This window comes from Dama dama, chromosome 15, assembly GCF_033118175.1.
Source record: "Dama dama isolate Ldn47 chromosome 15, ASM3311817v1, whole genome shotgun sequence".
NCBI lineage: Eukaryota > Metazoa > Chordata > Mammalia > Artiodactyla > Cervidae > Dama > Dama dama.
The window spans coordinates 63,003,299-63,025,259 of NC_083695.1; the positions used below are offsets into that span (position 1 = coordinate 63,003,299).

At 36.6% G+C, this 21,961-nt stretch overlaps 1 protein-coding gene across 1 annotated transcript in view; it reads left to right on the forward strand.

Annotated features, from left to right (window-relative positions):
- The first annotated feature begins 4,368 nt into the window (after positions 1 to 4,368).
- LOC133070718 (cytochrome P450 2C42-like) overlaps positions 4,369 to 21,961 on the forward strand; it is a 48,112-nt gene continuing 30,519 nt past the window's right edge. The window contains exons 1-3 of the mRNA XM_061163112.1: positions 4,369 to 4,496; positions 8,321 to 8,507; positions 13,527 to 13,667. Of these exons, the coding sequence (XP_061019095.1) occupies positions 8,400 to 8,507; positions 13,527 to 13,667 (249 nt within the window). The 5' untranslated portion in view covers positions 4,369 to 4,496; positions 8,321 to 8,399. The remainder of the gene's footprint in view (positions 4,497 to 8,320; positions 8,508 to 13,526; positions 13,668 to 21,961) is intronic.

Sequence of the window (21,961 nt, forward strand, 5' to 3'; positions counted from 1 at the left end):
GAGAAAGTGGTCTCCCCGTCCTACTCCTCTGCCATCTTAGCTCCTCTCACATCTGTCTTTTAAATAAAATAGAAAATTAAAAGAAGGTTTTATATTAGAATATGATAATATTAACTTTTATATTTACCTACATGGTTATTTTTAACAAGGAAATTAGTCTGGCTTTGAATTATCATTTGGTGGCTTTTGCTTTTAACTGGGAAGATGATTACCATTAGCATTTCTTGTAGGGTCAATCTATTAGTCAGGAACCCCCTTAGCTTTTATTTTAGGAATGTCTTATATCTTCTATTTTCTGGAGAGATAATTGTGCAGATACAGACTTCTTGGTTGATATTTTTACATCCAGGATTTAAACTATATCTTTCCATCGATTACTGGTCTCCATTTGTATAGAAAATGAACTGTTATCCTATTACAAACCTTTGCATATGATGAAGGATTTCTCTGTTGATGCTTTAAACTTTCTCTCTTTTGCCTTGGCTTTTGACAGTTTGATCAAAATGTGCCTTGCTGTGAGTCTATTTGGGTTTATAATTCTTGAAGCTTATTTAACTTCTTGGATTCATTGGTTCATATATTTCACCAAATTCTGAAAGTTTTCAGCAACTCTTTTATTTTTTTATAAAGGTTTTTTGATGTGGACAATTTTTAAAGTCTATTTAATTTGTCACAACATTGCTTCTGTTTTGTGAGTTTTTTTTGTTTTGTTTTTTGACTGGGAGGCATGTGGGATCTTAGCTCCCTGACCAGGGATTGAACCCTTACCTTCTGCATTGGAAGATGGAGTCTTAACCATTAGACCAACAGGAAAGTTGCCATTCTTTTTTTTTAATATATATTTTCTATTCCTTTGCTCTCTCTTTTCTCAGATTCCCATTAAATGGATGGTGTACACTTGACTGAATTCTATATGTCTCTTCAGTTCAGTTCAGTTCAGTCACTCAGTCGTGTCCAACTCTTTGGGACCCCATGGACTGCAGCACGACAGTCCTCCCTGTCCATCACCAACTCCCGGAGTTTACCCAACGTCATGTCCATTGAGTTGGTGATGCCATCCAATCATCTCATCCTCTGCAGTCCCCTTCTCCTCCTGTCCTCAATCTTTCCCAGCATCAGGGTCTTTTCCAATGAATCAACTCTTGCCATCAGGTGGCCGAAGTATTGGAGTTTCAGCTTCAGCATCAGTCCTTCCAATGAATATTCAGGACTGATCTCCTTTAGGATGGACTGGTTGGATCTCCTTGCAGTCCAAGGGACTCTCAAGAATCTTCTCCAACACCACAGTTCAAAAGCATCAATTCTTCTATGCTCAGCTTTCTTTATAGTTCAACTCTCACATCCATACATGACTACTGGAAAAAACCATAGCCTTGACTAGAAGGACCTTTGTTGGTAAAGCAATGTCTCTGTTTTTTAATATGATGTCTAGGTTGGTCATAACTTTCCTTCCAAGGAGTAAGCATCTTTTAATTTCATGGCTGCAGTCACCATCTGCAGTGATTTTGGAGCCCCCCAAAATAAAATCAGCCACTGTTCCCACTGTTTCCTCATCTATTTGCCATGAAGTAATGGGACCAGACGCCATGATCTTAGTTTTCTGAATGTTGAGCTTTAAGCCAACTTTTTCACTCTCCTCTTTCACTTACGTCAAGAGGCTCTTTAGTTCTTCTTCACTTTCTTCCATAAAGGTAGTGTCATCTGCATATCTGAGGTTATTTATAGTGCTCCCATCAATCTTGATTCCAGCACTGTGCTTCATCGAGCCCAGAGTTTCTCATGATGTACTCTGCATATAAATTAAATAAGCAGGGTGACAATATACAGCCTTGACGTACTCCTTTTCCTATTTGGAACCAGTCTGTTGTTCCATGGCCAGTTCTAACTGATGCTTCCTGACCTGCATACAGGTTTCTCAAGAGGTAGGTCAGGTGGTCTGGTATTCCCATCTCTTTCAGAATTTTCCACAGTTTATTCTGATTTACACAGTCGAAGGCTTTGGCATAGTCAATAAAGCAGAAATGGATGTCTTTCTGGAACTCTCTTGCTTTTTCGATGATCCAGCGGATGTTGGGAATTTGATCTCTGGTTCGTCTGCCTTTTCTAAAACAAGCTTGAACATCTGGAAGTTGACGGTTCACGTATTGCTGAAGCCGCGCTTGGAGAACTTGGAGCATTAATTTACTGATGTGTGAGAAGAGTGCAATTGTGTGGGAGTTTGAGCATTCTTTGGGATTGCCTTTCTTAGGGATTGTAACGAAAACGGACCTTTGCCAGTCCTGTGGCCACTGCTGAGTTTTCCAAATTTGCTGGCATCCTGACTGCAGCACTTTCACAGCATCATCTTTCAGGATTTGAAATAGCTCAACTGGAATTCCATCACCTCCACTAGCTTTGTCCGTCGTGATGCTTTCTAAGGCCCATTTGACTTCACATTCCAGGATATCTGGCTCTAGGTGAGTGATCACACCATCACGATTATTTGGGTCTTGAAGATCTTTTTTGTACAGTTCTTCTGTGTATTCTTGCCACCTCTTCTTAATATATTCTGCTTCTGTTAGGTCCATACCATTTCTCTCCTTTATTGAGCCCATCTTTGCATGAAATGTTCCCTTAGTATCTCTAATTTTCTTAAAGAGATATCTAGTCTTTCCCATTCTATTGCTTTCCCTTTTTTCTTTTTTTCTTTTTTGCATTGTTCACTGTCTCTTAGGTACTGTTAATTTGTTCTGTTAATTTGTTTTGTTAATTTTTTCTGTTACTATGTCTCTTAGGTTCTGTTAATTTTTTTTTTAATTTAAATTTATTTATTTTAATTGGAGGCTCATTACTTTAGAATATTGTATTGACCAGCAGTGGGATTGCTGGGTCATATGGCAGTTCTATTTCCAGGTTTTAAAGCAATCTCCTCACTGTTCTCCATAGTGGCTGTACTAGTTTGCAGTCCCACCAAGAGTGTAAGAGGGTTCCCTTTTCTCCACACCCTCTCCAGCATTTATTGCTTGTAGACTTTTGGATAGCAGCCATTCTGACTGGTGTGAAATGGTACCTCATTGAGGTTTTGATTTGCATTTCTCTGATAATGAGTGATGTTGAGCATCTTTTCATGTGTTTGTTAGCCATCTGTATGTCTTCTTTGGAGAAATGTCTGTTTAGTTCTTTGGCCCATTTTTTGATTCGGCCTTTTATTTTCCTGGAATTGAGCTTCAGGAGTTGCTTGTATATTTTTGAGATTAATTCTTTATCCATTGTTTCATTTGCTATTATTTTCTCTCATTCAGAAGGCTGTCTTCTCACTTTGCTTATAGTTTCCTTCGTTGTGCAGAAGCTTTAAGTTTAATTGGGTCCCATTTGTTTATTTTTGCTTTTATTTGGTTCCTATACACTGGGAGGTGGGTCATAGAGGATCTTGCTGTGATTTATGTCAGAGAGTGTTTTGCCTATGTTTTCCTCTAGGAGTTTTATAGTTTCTGGTCTTGCATTTAGATCTTTAATCCATTTTCAGTTTATTTTTGTGTATGGTGTTAGAAAGTGTTCTAGTTTCATACTTTTACAAGTGGTTGACCAGTTTTTTTCAACACCACTTGTTAAAGAGTGTCTTTTCTCCATTGTATATTTCTGCCTCCTTTGTTGAAGATACAGTGTCCATAGGTGCATGATTTATCTCTGGGCTCTCTATTTTGTTCCACTGATCTATATTTCTGTCTTTGTGCCGGTACCATACTGTCTTGATGACTGTGGCTTTGTAGTAGAGACTGAAGTCAGGCAGGTTGATTCCTCCAGTTCCATTCTTCTTTCTCAAGATTGCTTTGGCTATTCGAGGTTTTCTGCATATCCATACAAATTGTGAAGTTATTTGTTCTAGTTCTGTGAAAAATACCATTGGTACCTTGATAGGGATTGCATTGAATCTACAGATTGCTTTGGGTAGTATACTCATTTTCACTATATTGATTCTTCCGTTCCATGAACAATTCTCCATCTATTTGTATTCCTTTTCATTTCTTTCATCAGTGTTTTATAGTTTTCTATATATAGGTCTTTTGTTTCTTTAGGTAAATATATTCCTAAATATTTATTCTTTTTGTTGCAATGGTAAATGGAACTGTTGACTCAATTTCTCTTTCTGTTTTCTCATTGTTAGTGTATAGGAATGCAAGGGATTTCTGTGTGTTAATTTTATATCTTGAAACTTTACTATATTCATTGACTAGCTTTAGTAATTTTCTGGTGGAATCTTTGGGGTTTTCTATGTAGAGGATCATGTCATCTGCAAACAGTGAGAGTTTCACTTCTTCTTTTCCTATCTGGATTCCTTTTATTTCTTTTTCTGCTCTGATTGCTGTGACCAAAACTTCCAAAACTATGTTGAATAGTAGTGGTGAGAGGAGGCACCCTTGTCTTGTTCCTGACTTTAGTGGAAGTGCTTTCAATTTTTCACCATTGAGGATAATGTTTGCTGTGCCTTTGTCATATATAGCGTTTATTCTGTTGAGGTATGTTCCTTCTATTCCTGCTTTCTGGAGGATTTTTATCATAAATGGCTGTTGAATTTTGTCAGAGGCTTTCTCTGCATCTATTGATATAATCATATGGTTCTTATCTTTCAGTTTGTTAATATGGTGTATTATGTTGATTGATTTGCAGACATTGAAGAATCTTTGTATCCCTGGGATAAACCCCACTTGGTCATCATGTATGATCTTTTTAATATGTTGTTGGATTCTGTTTGCTAGAATTTTGTTAAGGATTTTTGCATCTATGTTCATCAGTGATATTGGCCTGTAGCTTTCTTTTTCTGTGGCATCTTTGTCAGGCTTTGGTATTAGGGTGATGGTGGCCTCATAGAATGAGTTTGGAAGTTTACCTTCCTCTGCAATTTTCTGGAAGAGTTTGAGTAAGATAGGTGTTAGCTGTTCTCTAAATTTTGGTAGCACTCAGCTGTGGAGCCATCTGGTCCTGGGCTTTTGTTTGTGGGAAGATTTCTTATAACAGTTTCAATTTCCATGCTTGTGATGGGTCTGTTAAGATTTTTTATTTCTTCCTGGTTCAGTTTTGGAAAGTTGTACTTTCCTAAGAATTTGTCCACTTCTTCCAAGTTGTCCATTTTATTTGCACATAGTTGCTGATAGTAGTCTCTAATGATCCTTTGTATTTCTGTGTTAATGTTGTGATTTCTCCATTTTCATTTCTAATTTTGTTGATTTGGTTCTTCTCCCTTTGTTTCTTGATGAGTCTGGCTAATGGTTTGTCAATAGCTGCTTTTAGCTTTGTTGACTTTTCCTATGGTCTCTTTTGTTTCTTTTGCATTTATTTCTGCCTTAACTTTTAAGATTTCTTTCCTTCTACTAACTCTGAGGTTCTTCATTTCTTCCTTTTCTAGTTGCTTTAGGTGTAGAATTAGAATATTTATTTGACTTTTTTCTTGTTTCTTGAGGTAAGCCTGTATTGCTCTGAAGCTTCCCCTTAGTACTGCATTTACAGTGTCCCATAGGTTTTGGGTTGTTGTGTTTCCATTTTCATTTGTTATTATGCATATTTTCATTTCTATTTTTATTTCTTCTGTGATTTGTTGGTTATTCAGCAGTTTGTAGTTCAGCCTCCATATATTATAAATTTTAATAGTTCTTTATTAATTGACATCTAATCTTACTGCATTGTGGTCAGAAAAGATGCTTGAAATGATTTCAATTTTTTTTAATTTACCAAGGATAGATTTATGGCCCAGGATGTGATCTATCCTGGAGAAGGTTCTATGTGCACCTGAGAAAAAGGTGAAATTCATTGTTTTGAGGTGAAATGTCCTATAGATATCAATTAGGTCTAACTGGTCTATTGTATCATTTAAAGTTTGTGTTTTCTTGTTAATTTTCTGTTTAGTTCTATCCATAGGTGTGAGTGGGGTATTAAAGTCTCCCACTATTGTTGTTTTATTGTTAATTTTCCCATTCATACTTGTTAGCATTTGCCTTACATATTGCGGTGCTCCTATGTTGGGTACATATATATTTATAATTGTTATATCTTTTTCTTGGATTGATCCTTTGATCATTACTTATGTCTCTTCTCTGTCTCTTTTCATGGCCTTTATCTCAAAGTCTATCCTATCTAATATGAGTATTGCCACTCCTGTTTTCTTTTGGTCTCTATTTGCGTGGAATATCTTTTTTCCAGCCCTTCACTTTCAGTCTGTATGTGTCTCTTGTTTTGAGGTGGGTCTCTTGTCAGTTCAGTTCAGTTCAGTAGCTCAGTCATGTCCGACTCTTTGCGACCCCATGAATCGCAGCACACTAGGCCTCCCTGTCCATCACCACCTCCTGGAGTTTACTCAAACTCATGTCCATTGAGTCAGTGATGTTATCCAGCCATCTCATCCTCTGTCGCCCCCTTCTCCTCCTGCCCCCAGTCCCTCCCAGCTACAGGGTCTTTGCCAATGAGTCAACTCTTCGCATGAGGTGGCCAAAGTACTAGAGTTTCAGCTGCAGCATCAGTCCTTCCAATGAACACCCAGGACTGACCTCCTTTAAGATGGACTGGTTGGATCTCCTTGCAGTCCAAAGGACTCTCAAGAGTCTTCTCCAACACCACAGTTCAACAGCATCAATTTTTTGGCACTCAGCTTTCTTCACAGTCCAACTCTCACATCCATACATGGCCACTGGAAAAACCATAGCTGTCCAAGAAAATACCAAATATGATGCATAATCATAATTGTCTTACCAGGGAGGATTGTTTATTTAGTCAAAATGATGTTAAAATGAATATTCTAACAGCCAAATTTGTGGTGTAAATATATTGGGGAAATGGACTAAGGGGATTTGTGTGTGAATGTGTGCGTGATTTTGTATGAGGGGGGATGCAGATGTAAATTTTTATCTTTCATACCAGGACATCACATATTGTTTAAAAATCTGTAAGTAAGAAACAGAAATGGAGAGTCATTATTCAGAAGTAGGACAAGAATTTCAGAAGAAATTGCTAGAGCTTTGAAAGTGTGTCATTTGGCAATTGGAGAATGAAGAGTAGCTTTACAAATTGCACACACATTTCACAAATACAATAAAACACACATATTATAATTTAACTTTACAACCCACACTCTTATGTATTATGACAAGTACTTTTATTTCAGTAATAAAATAGTTTCCAAAAAGAAAAGGAGCTAAGTTTCTTACAGGCAAAAGTTTTTTAAAATGTGTATAGTATTCTTCTACCCACTCACCGTTTTCCCAGGGAATGTTACAAAGAATTGTCAAATACCTTATTAAACATATAATATACCATCGTTATCATAATGCCTAATGATCCTGCATTAAAACATAATTCAAAAAAGTACTATTACCATAATTACAATGAAATAGTTTTCCTTATCATTTCAATCTCAGTTATTACTGTACTATAATTACAACCCAATAGCTCAGTTGAAAAATAAAATCCGCCTGTAATTCAGGAGACCCCAGTTCAATTCCTGGGTTGGGAAGATCTGCTCCAGAAGGGATAGGCTACCCACTCCAGTGTTCATGGGCTTCCCTTGTGGCTCAGCAGGTAAAGAATCGGCCTGCAATGTGGGAGACCTGGGTTCGATCCCTGGGTTAGGAAGATCCCCTGAAGAAGGAAAAGGCTTCCACTCCAGTATTCTGGCCTGGAGAATTGCATGAACTAAATAGTCCTTGGGGTCCCAAAGAGGTGGACATGACTGAGTGACTTTCACTATCACTACTATATATATATGTGTGTGTGTGTGTGTGTGTGTGTGTGTGTGTGTGTGTGTGTAATTTTGATACAAAATCAATATTAGATTTCTGTTTTCTTTTTGCAAGGACTATAGTTTCTTGTGTTTATGTATGTTTATATTTTGAAACATTTCATCATTTCTGTATTTATTACTATGTATGCCATGCTTAGTCACTCAGTCATGTCTGACTCTTTGCAACCCCGTGGACTATAGACGACCAGGCTCCTCTGTCCATGAGAATTCTCCAGGTGATAATACTGGAGTGGGTTGCCATTCCTTTCTCCCGGGGATCCTTCCCAACCCAGGGATGGAACCCAGGTCTCCTGCATTGCAGGTGGATTCTGTACCATCTGAGCCACCAATATAGAGATATTTATTGATATATCCTAAGCCTAGCTTGTAGGAGACTTACCCTGTCTCTATATTATAGCCTTTTTCTCTATATACTTAGGTGTATTTCTAGGCATATAATTGATGTTTAAAATGATATTGGGACTTCTTCATAATGCCTATTTATCTCTGAATTTGTATGGAAATGTGGTGTGTCTTTTTCTTTATCCATCAGTTTGAATTGTCTCTTATCAGCTAAGGTCCAGGAAGAGACTGACTGTGTGACTGGCAGACACTGGAGCCTCTGCATGCAAACAAGGGTTACATATCCTACATGAATGCTGTGATCCACAAGATCCAGAGATACGTTGACCTGACTCCCATCAGTCTGCCCCATGCGGTGACCCATGACATTAACGTCAGAAACTACCTCATCCCCAAGGTAAGACGGATTTCTCTTATACTGACCTCAGTGGTGAAATTCTCCTTTTAAGTATGGGTGCAATTTTCTATAACTACAATATGAGAGAAATTAAAAAAAAAAAAAAACACCCGTATTTGTGGCAGCTTAATTGGTTCTGTGTTGTTTTTAGTTTAGTCTATAAAACTTTAGAACAGGTTTTGATGGCTGGTGGTATAAATATTCCAAATTTATTCTGCTTCTTTAATCTTGTTTGGCTAATCTTAGCTGTTGACATTTCCAAATGAATGTTAGTATCAGTTTGTAATTTATCATAACACTCTGCTGGGATTTTTAATCAGAGTAACAGAAGATGAAACTGGAAAGATTTATGACATGCTGAATCTTTCAACTAATGGATTTGATAAATGCCCCCAATTTTGAAGGGGTTTCCTTAATTTTTCAGTAATGGTTTTCTTTTGGTGATTTGACTTGCAAATCTTACATTTATTTTTAATTGCTACCTGTTATTGTTGCTATAAATTTTTTAAAAGGCCTCTTCCACTCTTTTATCTAAAATCTGAAAATATAATAAATGTTATGATTTTGATGACCTTATCTGTAGCAACCTTGCTAAATTTAATATGATTGCCAAAAGTTTCTCTCTAGATTAATCGCAATCTCTCTATACATTGTCCTGCTTTGTGGATTAATACCCGTGTTTTGTCCTTGTTTCGTTTCTGATCTGCAGTAGAGCAGAGGTTAACATCTCACTACTGAGAATGATTTTTATATACATTTTGTTATAAATTTAAAAATCAGGTTAGGGAAACTTACCTTCTCATTTTTAATGCTTTCTTTTAGTCATGAACATGTATGTAGTTTTTTCACTTGACAATTTTATCTACTGGTATGTTGGAAGATATTGGCCTCATATTCCCAGTAAATACACGTAAGTATATACAGCTGGATTCGATATGCCACATTTGTTCAGTACTTCTCTGTTTACAGTCATTAGAAATTTTGGATCTACAATTTTTCTTCCTCAAACTTTTCTTGTCATATTTCTGTTATCAAGGTAATTCTGGTATCATAAAATTAGATGAGAAATATTCCATAATATGAGTGTATTTTTATTGTCTTCCCCTCTTCTCCTTATGGTCAATTAGTTGTGTCTTCAAAATGCTTGGTTACTTTTGGTTAAATATCCATTATTATAAACAAAAAAATGCATGGTTTTGGATGGTATTTATTTTCTTCCAGAAAGGGTTCATCCCTCTTCTCCTTGGCAGACAAAATGATACAACCTCTCCCGTTTTGAGTAAAATTTGGACATTGACACACACTAAAATTAACTTTAGGTGTCAGCTTACTTCTCTGAGATTCTCCCAAGTATGGAATATTGAGATGGATTTTTGCCTTAGCAGATTTCTAATGCTTTCTAACATACAATTTCTGTATACATTAAGACTTTCTAGTTGGTGTGCTGAAAACTACTCTATTCCACTTGAAGCCAAGACATGCTGGTATTCATATTAGAAAAGATTATAACCAAAATTTATATTTTGTTGGGGAATGTAAGTAATAAGATTGGTAAGGCTTCAAGTACTAATGCCAGTTTTTGGAGAAGACAGACTTGCTGACTTTATCAAGAGGTTAGGGGACTTGTCTCAGTGATCACCAGTTTTGTATAAGGGTTAGGACTTCAGGTCAACTACTTTTTCACCAAAGGATATAATAAGAAAAGACTTTTTTTAAAAATATTGAGTTTAAGGTAATAAATAGTCAAATTTGGTTTTTCTTTTATTTCCAAGTAAATGGGAAACAATACACTAGAAATCAGAATGGAATGACTCATCTTTCACATCTACTGTAATAGGAAATAACCAATATATTGTCATATGTATATTCCCAAGTGTACATTGAAAATGACCATTCCCTTCTGTATGGCCATCTCAGAATATTGGCAGGCTGATTTTACTTTTTTACCAATCAGATAAGTGATTTCTTTTATCCAAGGCTGGAGCCACTGAGATAATTGTCTAATACAGGAGTTGGTAAACTTTTTCTCAAGTATGCCAAAGTGTAAATATTTCAGACTTTGGGGTCTTTCACTATCTGATTCCAGTATTCACTTCTGCAGCTGCAGCACAGAAGCAGTCATAGACATATTGAAACAAATGTGAATGACTGTATTCCAGTCTTTATGGAAACTGAATTTGAGATTTTATATAATGTTCATGTGTATCAAAATGTTTTTCTTCATTGATGTTTTTCAATTTAAAATATACAGCTCATTGTACAAAAACAGGTGGTAGGCTATATTTGCACGTGGGTTGTCGGCATCTAAGATTGTCTGTCTAATAGAACACTTTGCGGTGCTATGAGATTGGTTTGTAATAGTTTTGTTTGGGTTTTTTGTTTGTTTGTTTGTTTCTCTAAAGAACATTTCCTAGCACAGGGTCCCAAAGATTTAGTCTTAACTATTGCTAAAACTTTATAATCTTAGTTTTTACATTTAGATTATTGATTCAGGGCTTCCCAGGTGGTGCTAGTGGTAAAGAACCTGCCTGCCAATGCAGGAGACATAGATTATTGATTCATTCAGTTAATTTTTATTCGTGATGGGAAATAATGATTATGTTTCCCTTTTTATGAACATGAATCTTATCCAATTTCTGGAGCAACATTTGAAGAGAGTATATTGGTTTTTGTATCTTTTTAAAAGTTTTTTATTCATTTATTTATGTATCACTGTGCTGGGTCTTTGTTGCGACAAGGATTTTTCTCTAGTTGCAGCCAGCGGGGGCTACTGTCTAGTTACTGTGTGTGGGCTTTTCATTACAGTGGCTTTTCTTGTTGCAGAGCATTGGCTCTAAGGCGCATGGACTTGAGTAGTTGTGGCAAGTGGGCTCAGTAGCTGTCACTCCTGGGCTCTAGAGCACAAGCTCAGTAGTTGCAACACATGGACTTAGTTGCTCCACAGCACAAAGGATCTTTCTGGATCAGGGGTCTATCCCGTTGGTGTCTCCTGCATGTGCAGTAGATTTTTACCACTGAGCCACCAGAGAAGCCTCTTTTTTTGTACCTTTGAACTTGTATAAAAATATACAAAGGAATAATAAAAGAGTTGCAGACCTTTTGTATAATAAAATTAGGGGATGGAAGCCTTCCCCAAGTTTGCATTATTTTTTAAACATGAAAAACCTGTTTTATGTATATGTAATACATGAATTTGTATGTATATCTGCTTTGCAATGTTGGTGGAAATCATCAATAAACAATCTCTAATAGGAAGAGAAAAGATTTTTGAGTCAAACTGAGGGCTATAAACCAGAAGGCAACCTCAGATAACTCTGAGGAACTGCTCTGGATTTTCCACACAGTTTTATACCTTGTCAAAACGAAGAACATCAAGAAGTCAGGGGTAGATTCTTTTGAGGTTTAAAACAACACCAACAAAAGATCAGCATGGACACAGAGAGTTAGTATGTCTTTGGCGGCTGAGAGGGAAGTCTTATCATTGGAGTTCCGGCATTGGTGTCCCAGGAACAGGACATTTAATCTTTATATTTAGTATGGACATTTCTGGTCAGTGCATCTTTTTCTTCAATGATTAAACAAATGTACAGTGTGTTTGATAGCCTATAAACTGTTTTTATTTTAGTTAACATAATATTCAAGTTAAATTATGTATAAGCCAGAATGACTTCCCCATACCTCAATATGTGAAAATTTCTTCCATTAGTATCCATTTAACAATCTGTTCATTTACACATCATTACCTCCCTACTTCAGTATGTATTCCTCAACAATTTTTATATACAGAGCAGGAATAGCATGTATACAGAAGAGTTGTCATTAATTCAACAATATTATCTAATATATAAGTTATATGCAAAATTTCCCAGTTTTCCTCGAATAACAATTTTTCTTTTTTAAAAAGATTTTCTTTATTGATTTTTTGGGGGGAATAACCTTTACAGCTTTTTTTTTTTCATTGCAAATCAATATCCAGCCAGGAGCAAGCCTAACATTTGGTTATCTTTCCCTGTTTTCTCATGTTATCAGTTCTCTTTGCCTTGTTTGTTTTCTTTTAGTACATTTAACTTTGTGAAGAGTTCAGTTTAGCAGTCATGTAAAATTTTCCTCAGGCTAGTTTTATGTGATTGTTTTCTGGACACAGATTCCAGTTATGACTTGGTAAGAGAATTACATGGGTGCTTTGTGTGTCCCACTGAAATTCATTAGGGAGGTGGAGCACGTCGTGTCACTTATCCCATTGTTGGTTATGCAATGTTGTTCACATGATAAAGTGGTATCTGCCAGATTTCTCTACGGCAGAAGTGTTTTTTATATTCAATTAACTGAATGTTTCTTTATGGCTTTCTGAATATGATGCTTCTTATTCATTTACCTAGCAGTTTTTAGCATTAATAGATACAATTTGCTTTAATTAATGATCCTAAGCTGAATTGTTTTAAAATAATTTTTCAAATTTTGTCATCCTTCCTGAATTTCAAAGCTAGGATTAATCTGCAATAAAGTCTACTCTGTATTTTTAAAATTAAGACAAATAGTTTGTGTGGCAGTGGTAAAGACTAATATTTATTACTGTGCTCAGTGTTGTTAAAACAAAAGAGGTTATAATTCCAGATATTTCAAATTAACAATAATGACTTGTTTTAAATCATAAACCACATATGAGATTAAGTCATAAACCTCATATGAGATGAGTGAAAATTGGCATAATAAAATAAAGCAGCTGGTGGGGACTTATACCAGTATGATAAGTAGATTGGATTAATAAGGTCTGACACCCTAGGACCCAGGTACTGAGTATTTCAGATGCTGTCGAAGTTCACATTAGCAACATCACTGTCACTTGTCTTAAACTTATCCTTGTTTGTTACCTGTTTCTGCTGCCTCAAAATGCCACTGCTCTTCTTTGGACCTAAGATCATTCATCTATATCATAAGACTGGAGTAAATAATTTGCAACCTTTCTTCCGGCTCCATGACTTCTGCATAGTTCAGTTTGTCTTCATCTGTTCTTTCCAGGGTACAGATATATTAACATCCCTGACTTCTGTGCTACATGATGACAAAGAATCACCAACTCAGAAGTGTTTGAACCTGACTACTTTCTGGATGAGAGTAGAAACTTTAAGAAGACTGACTACTTCATGGCTTTCTCAGCAGGTAACTTAAATTTATTTTCTTCACTACTTCAGAGGACAAGATTACCTTTTGGTGATCAGTGGGAACTTACATAGTTCTCGCTCTGGGGCTGGTAAAAATGTTCTTTGTCTATGGTAAGGGGCAGCAGTCCCAGGGCCACACACTTTCACTGCTCATGATACATCCTCATTCTTGGGCTAGGTTACCGGAACTTTGGAGAGGTGACCCACTTATTTCAAACTCACAAGGAAAATTTGAGCTAGGTACTGAAAATGTCCAAGAAGTTAATCTTAACCAAAAGGAACCATGTGTTATAAAACTTGAAACTTCAAGGTGTTTTGGAGGTTGATGAAGAGTAGATATACTTACAGCAGAGAAGAGGCTGTGAAGAAATAAAAGAAATACATATTGGGACCATCAAGCCAAGAATAAAAATACAACCAAGGTATGAGTGTTTCTAGAAAAAAATTTATGGAAACTTGAAAATATTAAATTGCAGCTATAATGTATGGATACTTGGTATAGTGCTGATACTCAGTAAATATTTGTTGAAAGAAGGACGCCTGTTAAGGTAAAATGTTACATGGACAACACGTGTGTCCACTTTTGTCCATCTGTCTATCCCGCCTTCCATCCATCCATTCAAACATTCATCAAATGATTACTACATAGTCTCTTTCTGACAACCAGCAATGCAGTGTTCAAGAAGTATGTGCTCACTATGTTTGTTATTTTCAGGAAAACAGATTTGTGGGTGAGAGTACCTAGCATGGTGCTGTTTTTATTCCTGAGCACAATTTTAGAAAAAATTTACCTTTAAATCTGTAGTTGACCCAAGGGACATCGATACCACCCCAATTGCCAGTGGGTTTGCTTCTCTGCTGCCTCCTTACCAGCTCTGCTTCATTCCTGGGTGAAGAATGTGTTAGATCATTTGACTTCTGTGGTGTTGTCTTCAACTCTCTCTTATCTTGGGCATCCTTCACCTGTTTCTCATCAGTCTTTCCTGAGAATAGCTTCTCTGACCTCTCCTCATTCATTGTACAGGCAGAAATGTGTCTGCTGTTCTTCATACTCTGTAACATCTGTATTGGGGACCATATATACAAATACTTATCTAACACTGTGTAGTATTCCCTACATGGGCTTTCCCAGGGGGTGCTAGTGGTAAAGAACCCACCTACCAATGCAGGAGACTTAAGAGACGTGGGTTTGATCCCTGGGTTGGGAAGATCTGCTGGAGAAGGAAATGGCAACCCACTCAAGTATTCTTGCCTGGAGAATCCCATGGACATAGGAGCCTTGCAGGCTACAGTCTATAGGATTGCAAAGTGTTGGACATGAATGAAGAGACTTAACACAAACATGCACACTCCATACTCCATACTAGCTGCATGCATGCTAAGTCACTTCAGTCCAACTCTTTGCAACCCTACAGTCTGCAGCCCGCCAGGCTCCTCTGTCTATGGGATTATCCAGGCAAGAATATGGAATGGGTTGCCATGACCTCCTTCAGGGTATCTTCCCAACCCAGGGATTGAACCCAAGTTTCTTACATGTCTTGGATTGGTAGCTGGGTTCTTTAACACAAGCAACACCTGGGAAGTCCACATAGTACTAGGCACTCCAGGTAAAATAAGGTGATTAGTGTATACCAATGCAGATCCATTTCTCCTGTATATGTTCCTAGTGAAAAGCAGAGCTTGATAAATCACTTCTCAAATTTGTGCACATTGTAGGTAAGAAAAGAAAGGAAAAAGTGCAAAGATATCATTCTGGGTTGCCATGCCCTCTTCTAGGTGATCTTCCCAACCCAGGGACCAAACCCAGGTCTCCCACATTGTAGGCAGAGTCTTTATTGTCTAAACCACCAGGGAAGCCCTGGTTGCATGTTCCCTAAAGTTAATTCTTTCTGGGTTTGATGTGGCTGGATTCACATTCACTAAGGGTGCAGAAGTCTTTCAACTAGGTTCTGGATTATTTTTACAAAGAGAAGTGCTCCACATGTTGCTCTGAATCAATGTGGCCATTGGGGGATGAAAAGTTCAGAGCTTCCTATTATGGCATTTTACTAATGTTATATCCTCTTGTGTGAGTTTCAGCAGATTGTGTGCTTAGAAATTGACCCATTTCAACTAAGCTATCAAATTCATCGATGTACAGCTGTTAATAATACTATTTTATTATGCTTTTAATGTCCATGGCATCAAAGAAATGACCCGCCATTTTAACTACAACTTATTTAATTTGTGTCTTCTTGACTTGGCAGGTGAGGGTAGCCCTGGGTATAGGTTTATCAATTCTATTCTAAAGAACCACCTTTGGTTTCATGGATTTTTTTTTTCCTGGTGATTTCTTATACACAATCTCATTGATTTTTATTCTGATTTTCATATGTAGTTTTCTGTGGCTTAGTTTGAATTTTAATTTCTCACCATTACTGATCTCAATATTCCTACTGGGGAAAACTGCCCCTGAAAGCAATTGTTCTCCCTTTCAAATGCAAACCTCAGTTAACCTTTGGTTGCATGTTACCTAGAGTTAATATAGTAGTAGAAATTCTTCCTGAAGCATTTGATGAGGCTAGTATTTCATGAGGTTAGTGTTACCCTAATTCAGGCAAAGACATTACAAAAGAGGAAAAGCACAGACCAATATTTCTCATGAACATAGATGCAAAATTCCTCAGCAAAATATTAACAACCCAAATCCAACAATGTCCAATCAGATTTATTTAAGGTGTCCATGACTGATTCATGCACTGATTCAGTATTTGAAAATCAATCAGTGTAAACCATCACATCAACAAATTAAAGACTAGAAATCACAAAATTGCATTTTTGTTTATGTGTAAAAATCATCTGACAAAATCCAAAACCCACTCATGATAGACACTCTCAGCAAACTAGGAATGGAGGGGCAACTTCCTTAACTTGAGAAAGAACATCTACAAAGTAGTCACAGCTAACATCATTGTCATTGGTGAGAAACTAGAACCTTTCCTGCTAAAATGAGGGGTAAGGCAAGATATCCTCTGTCATCATTCCTATTTGATTGTGAAGTAAGACAGAAAAGGAAATAAGAGGAGTATGCAGATTGAGAAAGAAGAAACAAAACTCTCTTTATTTCAGACAATGTAATTTTCTATGGAGAAAATCACCCAAAAGTTTTTTTAAAAAACTCCAGGAACTACTACTAATAAGCAATTTTAGCATGGTTTCAGTATATAATATTGTAAAGTGAAATTTTCTCAGTGGTGTCTGACTCTCCAGGCCTGAATACTGGAATTCTCCAGGCCAAAATACTGGACTGTGTAACCTTTCCCTTCTCCTGTGGATCTTCCCAACTCACGGATCAAACCCACGTCTCCCACATTGCAGGCAGATTCTTTACCTGCTGAACCACAAGAGAAGTCCGTAGTGTTGACATATAGCCATCAGTTTCTTTCCTATATACTAGCAACTAACAATTGGAATTTGACATTAAAAACACAATATTATGTACATTAAAACAAAATTGAACTGCTTAAATCTAAATCTGACAATACCTGTAAGAGTTCTATTCAAATAAAACTATAATACTCTGATTAAAGAAACCAAAGAGGCTCTAAATAATAGGAAGTATATTCCATGTCCAGCAATAGAAGGTCTCAGAATTGTGTAGTATTTAGTTCTCCCCAATTTAGTGTTCTTCCCTGGTGACTCAGTTGGTAAAGAATCTGCCTACAATACAAGAGACCCAGGTTCGACCCCTAGGTGGAAAATATCACCTGGAGAAGGAAATGGCAACCCACTCAAGTATTCTTGCCTGGAAAATCCCACGGACAGAGAAACCTGGTGGGCTACAGTCCATGGGGTCACAAAGAGTCAGACACGATTGAACATCTGAGCAATTTAGTATAAGATTCAATGCTATCCTAATCAAAATCTCAGCAAGATTTTTGTTAAGATATGGACAGTCTTTTCTAAAATCTGTGTGAACAGTTTAAAGACCCAGAATAGCCAACACAATATTGAAGAAAAAGAACAAGGACAGAGCACTGATACTATATGACTTAAGACTTACTGTAAGCTACAGTGTTTAAGACAGTGTGGTATTGATGAAAGCATAGAGATATGGATCAGTGCAACAGAAGAGGGAGGCTAGTTATTGTTGTTGTTTATAGTTACTCAGTCATGTCTGACTCTTTGTGACTCCACGGACAGTAGTCCACCAGGCTCACTTCTGTCCATGGGAATTTCCAGGCAAGAATACTGCAGTGGATTTCCATTTCCTAGACATAAATATAGAAAACTGAGCTTTGACAAAAGAGCAAAGTAATCCAATGGAAAAATATAGAGGACAGTTTTTTCAGCAAAGGTTTCTCCCACTATGGAATATTCTCTCCCCCAATCCTGTCTCTCTTTTCCACACACACACACAAGATCTTATACCCTTTGCAAAAGTTAACTCAAGTAGATCATAGCCTTAAATGTAAAGAAGACATATATATTCAGTGGAATATTACTCAACCTTGAAAAAGAATGAAATAATGCCATTTGCAGCAACATGGATGGACGTAGAGATTATCATACTAAAAATGAAGTCAAACAGAGAACAACAAATGTATGATATTGGTTATGTGTGACATCTTAAAAAAATGATACAACTAAACTTACGTACAAAATAGAAATAGACTCTGAACTTACATACAAAACAGAAATAGAGAGAAAACAAATATGGTTTTCCAAGGGGAAGGGAGACAGAGGAATAAACTAGGAGTCTGAAATGAACATATACATCACACTGTATGTAAAATAGATAATCAATAAGGATCTGCTATATAGCCGAGGGACCAATATTCAGTATTTTGTAATAACCTATAACTGAAAGAATCTAAAAAGGATATATATATAAATGAATCACTTTACTATACACCTGAAACATAATACAGCATTGTAAATCAACTGTACTTCAATTTAAAATAAATAAATATCTGTACATGAATCTTTATAATTGCTTTATTCATAATTGCCAAAACTCAGAAGAAGCCAAGATGTCCTTCAATAGGTGAATGGATAAGCAAACTGTAATATAGGCAAACAATTGAATATTGCTTTTTTCCCTTAGAAAAGACCTATCAGTAGAGTCTGAAGTCAGGCAGGTTGATTCCTCCAGCTCCATTCTTCTTTCTCAAGATTACTTTGGCTATTCGAGGTTTTTTGTATTTCCATACAAATTGTGAAATTCTTTGGTCTAGTTCTGTGAAAAATACCGTTGGTAGCTTGATAGGGATTGCATTGAATCTATAGACTGCTTTGGGTAGAATAGCCATTTTGACAATATTAATTCTTCCAATCCATGAACACGGTATGTTTCTCCATCTGTTTGTGTCCTCTTTGATTTCTTTCATCAGTGTTTTATAGTTTTCTATGTATAGGTCCTTTGTTTCTTTAGGTAGATATACTCCTAAGTATTTTATTCTTTTTGTTGCAATGGTGAATGGTATTGTTTCCTTAATTTCTCTGTCTGTTTTTTCATTGTTAGTATATAGGAATGCAAGGGATTTCTGTGTGTTAATTTTATATCCTGCAACTTTACTATATTCATTGATTAGCTCTAGTAATTTTCTGGTAGAGTCTTTAGGGTTTTCTATGTAGAGGATCATGTCATCTGCACACAGTGAGAGTTTTACTTCTTCTTTTCCTATCTGGATTCCTTTTACTTCTTTTTCTGCTCTGATTGCTGTGGCCAGAACTTCCAACACTATGTTGAATAGTAGTGGTGAGAGTGGGCACCCTTGTCTTGTTCCTGATTTCAGGGGAAATGCCTTCAATTTTTCACCATTGAGGGTGATGCTTGCTGTGGGTTTGTCATATATAGCTTTTATTATGTTGAGGTATGTTCCTTCTATTCCTGCTTTTTGGAGAGTTTTAATCATAAATGAGTGTTGAATTTTGTCAAAGGCTTTCTCTGCATCTATTGAGATAATCATATGGTTTTTATCTTTCAATTTGTTAATGTGGTGTATTACATTGATTGATTTGCGGATATTAAAGAATCCTTGCATTCCTGGGATAAAGCCCACTTGGTCATGGTGTATGATTTTTTTAATATGTTGTTGGATTCTGTTTGCTAGAATTTTGTTAAGGATTTTTGCATCTATGTTCATCAGTGATATTGGCCTGTAGTTTTCTTTTTTTGTGGCATCTTTGTCTGGTTTTGGAATTAGGGTGATGGTGGCCTCATAGAATGAGTTTGGAAGCTTACCTTCTTCTGCAATTTCCTGAAGAGTTTGAGTAAGATAGGTGTTAGCTCTTCTCTAAATTTTTGGTAGAATTCAGCTGTGAAGCCATCTGGTCCTGGGCTTTTGTTTGCTGGAAGATTTTTGATGACAGTTTCGATTTCCTTGCTTGTGATGGGTCTGTTAAGATCTTCTATTTCTTCCTGGTTCAGTTTTGGAAAGTTGTACTTTTCTAAGAATTTGTCCATTTCATCCAAGTTGTCCATTTTATTGGCATAGAGCTGCTGGTAGTAGTCTCTTATGATCCTTTGTATTTCAGTGTTGTCTGTTGTGATCTCTCCATTTTCATTTCTAATTTTGTTAATTTGGTTTTTCTCTCTTTGTTTCTTAATGAGTCTTGCTAATGGTTTGTCAATTTTGTTTATTTTTTCAAGAAACCAGCTTTTAGCTTTGTTGATTTTTGCTATGGTCTCTTTAGTTTCTTTTGCATTTATTTCTGCCCTGATTTTTAAGATTTCTTTCCTTCTGCTAACTCTGGGGTTCTTCATTTCTTCCTTCTCTAATTGCTTTAGGTGTAGAGTTAGGTTATTTAATTGGTTTTTTTCCTGTTTCTTGATGTAAGCCTGTAATGCTATGAACCTTCCCCTTAGCACTGCTTTTACAGTGTCCCATAGGTTTTGGGTTGTCGTGTTTTCATTTTCATTCATTTCTATACATATTTTGATTTCTTTTTTGATTTCTTCTATGATTTGTTGGTTATTCAGAAGCGTGTTATTTAGCCTCCATATGTTTGAAGTTTTAACAATTTTTTCCCTGTAATTGAGATCTAATCTTACTGCACTGTGGTCAGAAAAGATGACTGGAATGATTTCAATTTTTTTGAATTTTCCAAGACCAGATTTATGGCCCAGGATGTGATCTATTCTGGAGAAGGTTCCGTGTGCACTTGAGAAAAAGGTGAAGTTGATTGTTTTGGGGTGAAATGTCCTATAGATATCAATTAGGTCTAGCTGGTCCATTGTGTCATTTAACGTTTGTGTTTCCTTGTTAATTTTCTGTTTAGTTGATCTATCCATAGTTGTGAGTGGGGTATTAAAGTCTCCCACTATTATTGTGTTACTATTAATTTCCTCTTTCATACTCGTTAGGGTTTGCCGTACATATTGCGGTGCTCCTATGTTGGGTGCATATATATTTATAATTGTTATATCTTCTTTTTTGATTGATCCTTTGATCATTATGTAGTGTCCTTCTTTGTCTCTTTTCACTTCCTTTATTTGAAAGTCTATTTTATCTAATATGAGTATTGCGACTCCTGCTTTCTTTTGGTCTCCGTTTGCATGAAATATTTTTTTCCAGCCCTTCACTTTTAGTCTGTATGTGTCTCTTGTTTTGAGGTGGGTCTCTTGTAGACACCATATATAGGGGTCTTGTTTTTGTATCCATTCAGCCAATCTTTGTCTTTTGGTTGGGGCGTTCAACCCATTTACATTTAGGGTAATTATTGATAGGTGTGGTCCCGTTGCCATTTACTTTGTTGTTTTGGGTTCACGTTTGTACAACCTTTCTGCATTTCCTGTCTAGAGAAGATCCTTTAGCATTTGTTGAAGAGCTGTTTTGGTGGTGCTGAATTCTCTCAGCTTTTGCTTATCTGTAAAGCTTTTGAATTCTCCTTCATATCTGAATGAGATCCTTGCTGGATACAGTAATCTAGGTTGTAGGTTATTCTCTTTCATTACTTTCAGTACGTCCTGCCATTCCCTTCTGGCCTGGAGGGTTTCTATTGATAGATCAGCTGTTATCCTTATGGGAATCCCTTTGTGTGTTATTTGTTGTTTTTCCCTTGCTGCTTTTAATATTTCTTCTTTGTGTTTGATCTTTGTTAATTTGATTAATATGTGTCTTGGGGTGTTTCGCCTTGGGTTTATCCTGTTTGGGACTCTCTGGGTTTCTTGGACTTGGGTGGCTATTTCCTTCCCCATTTTAGGGAAGTTTTCAGCTATTATCTCCTCGAGTATTTTCTCATGGCCTTTCTTTTTGTCTTCTTCTTCTGGAACTCCTATGATTGGAATGTTGGGGCGTTTCACAGTGT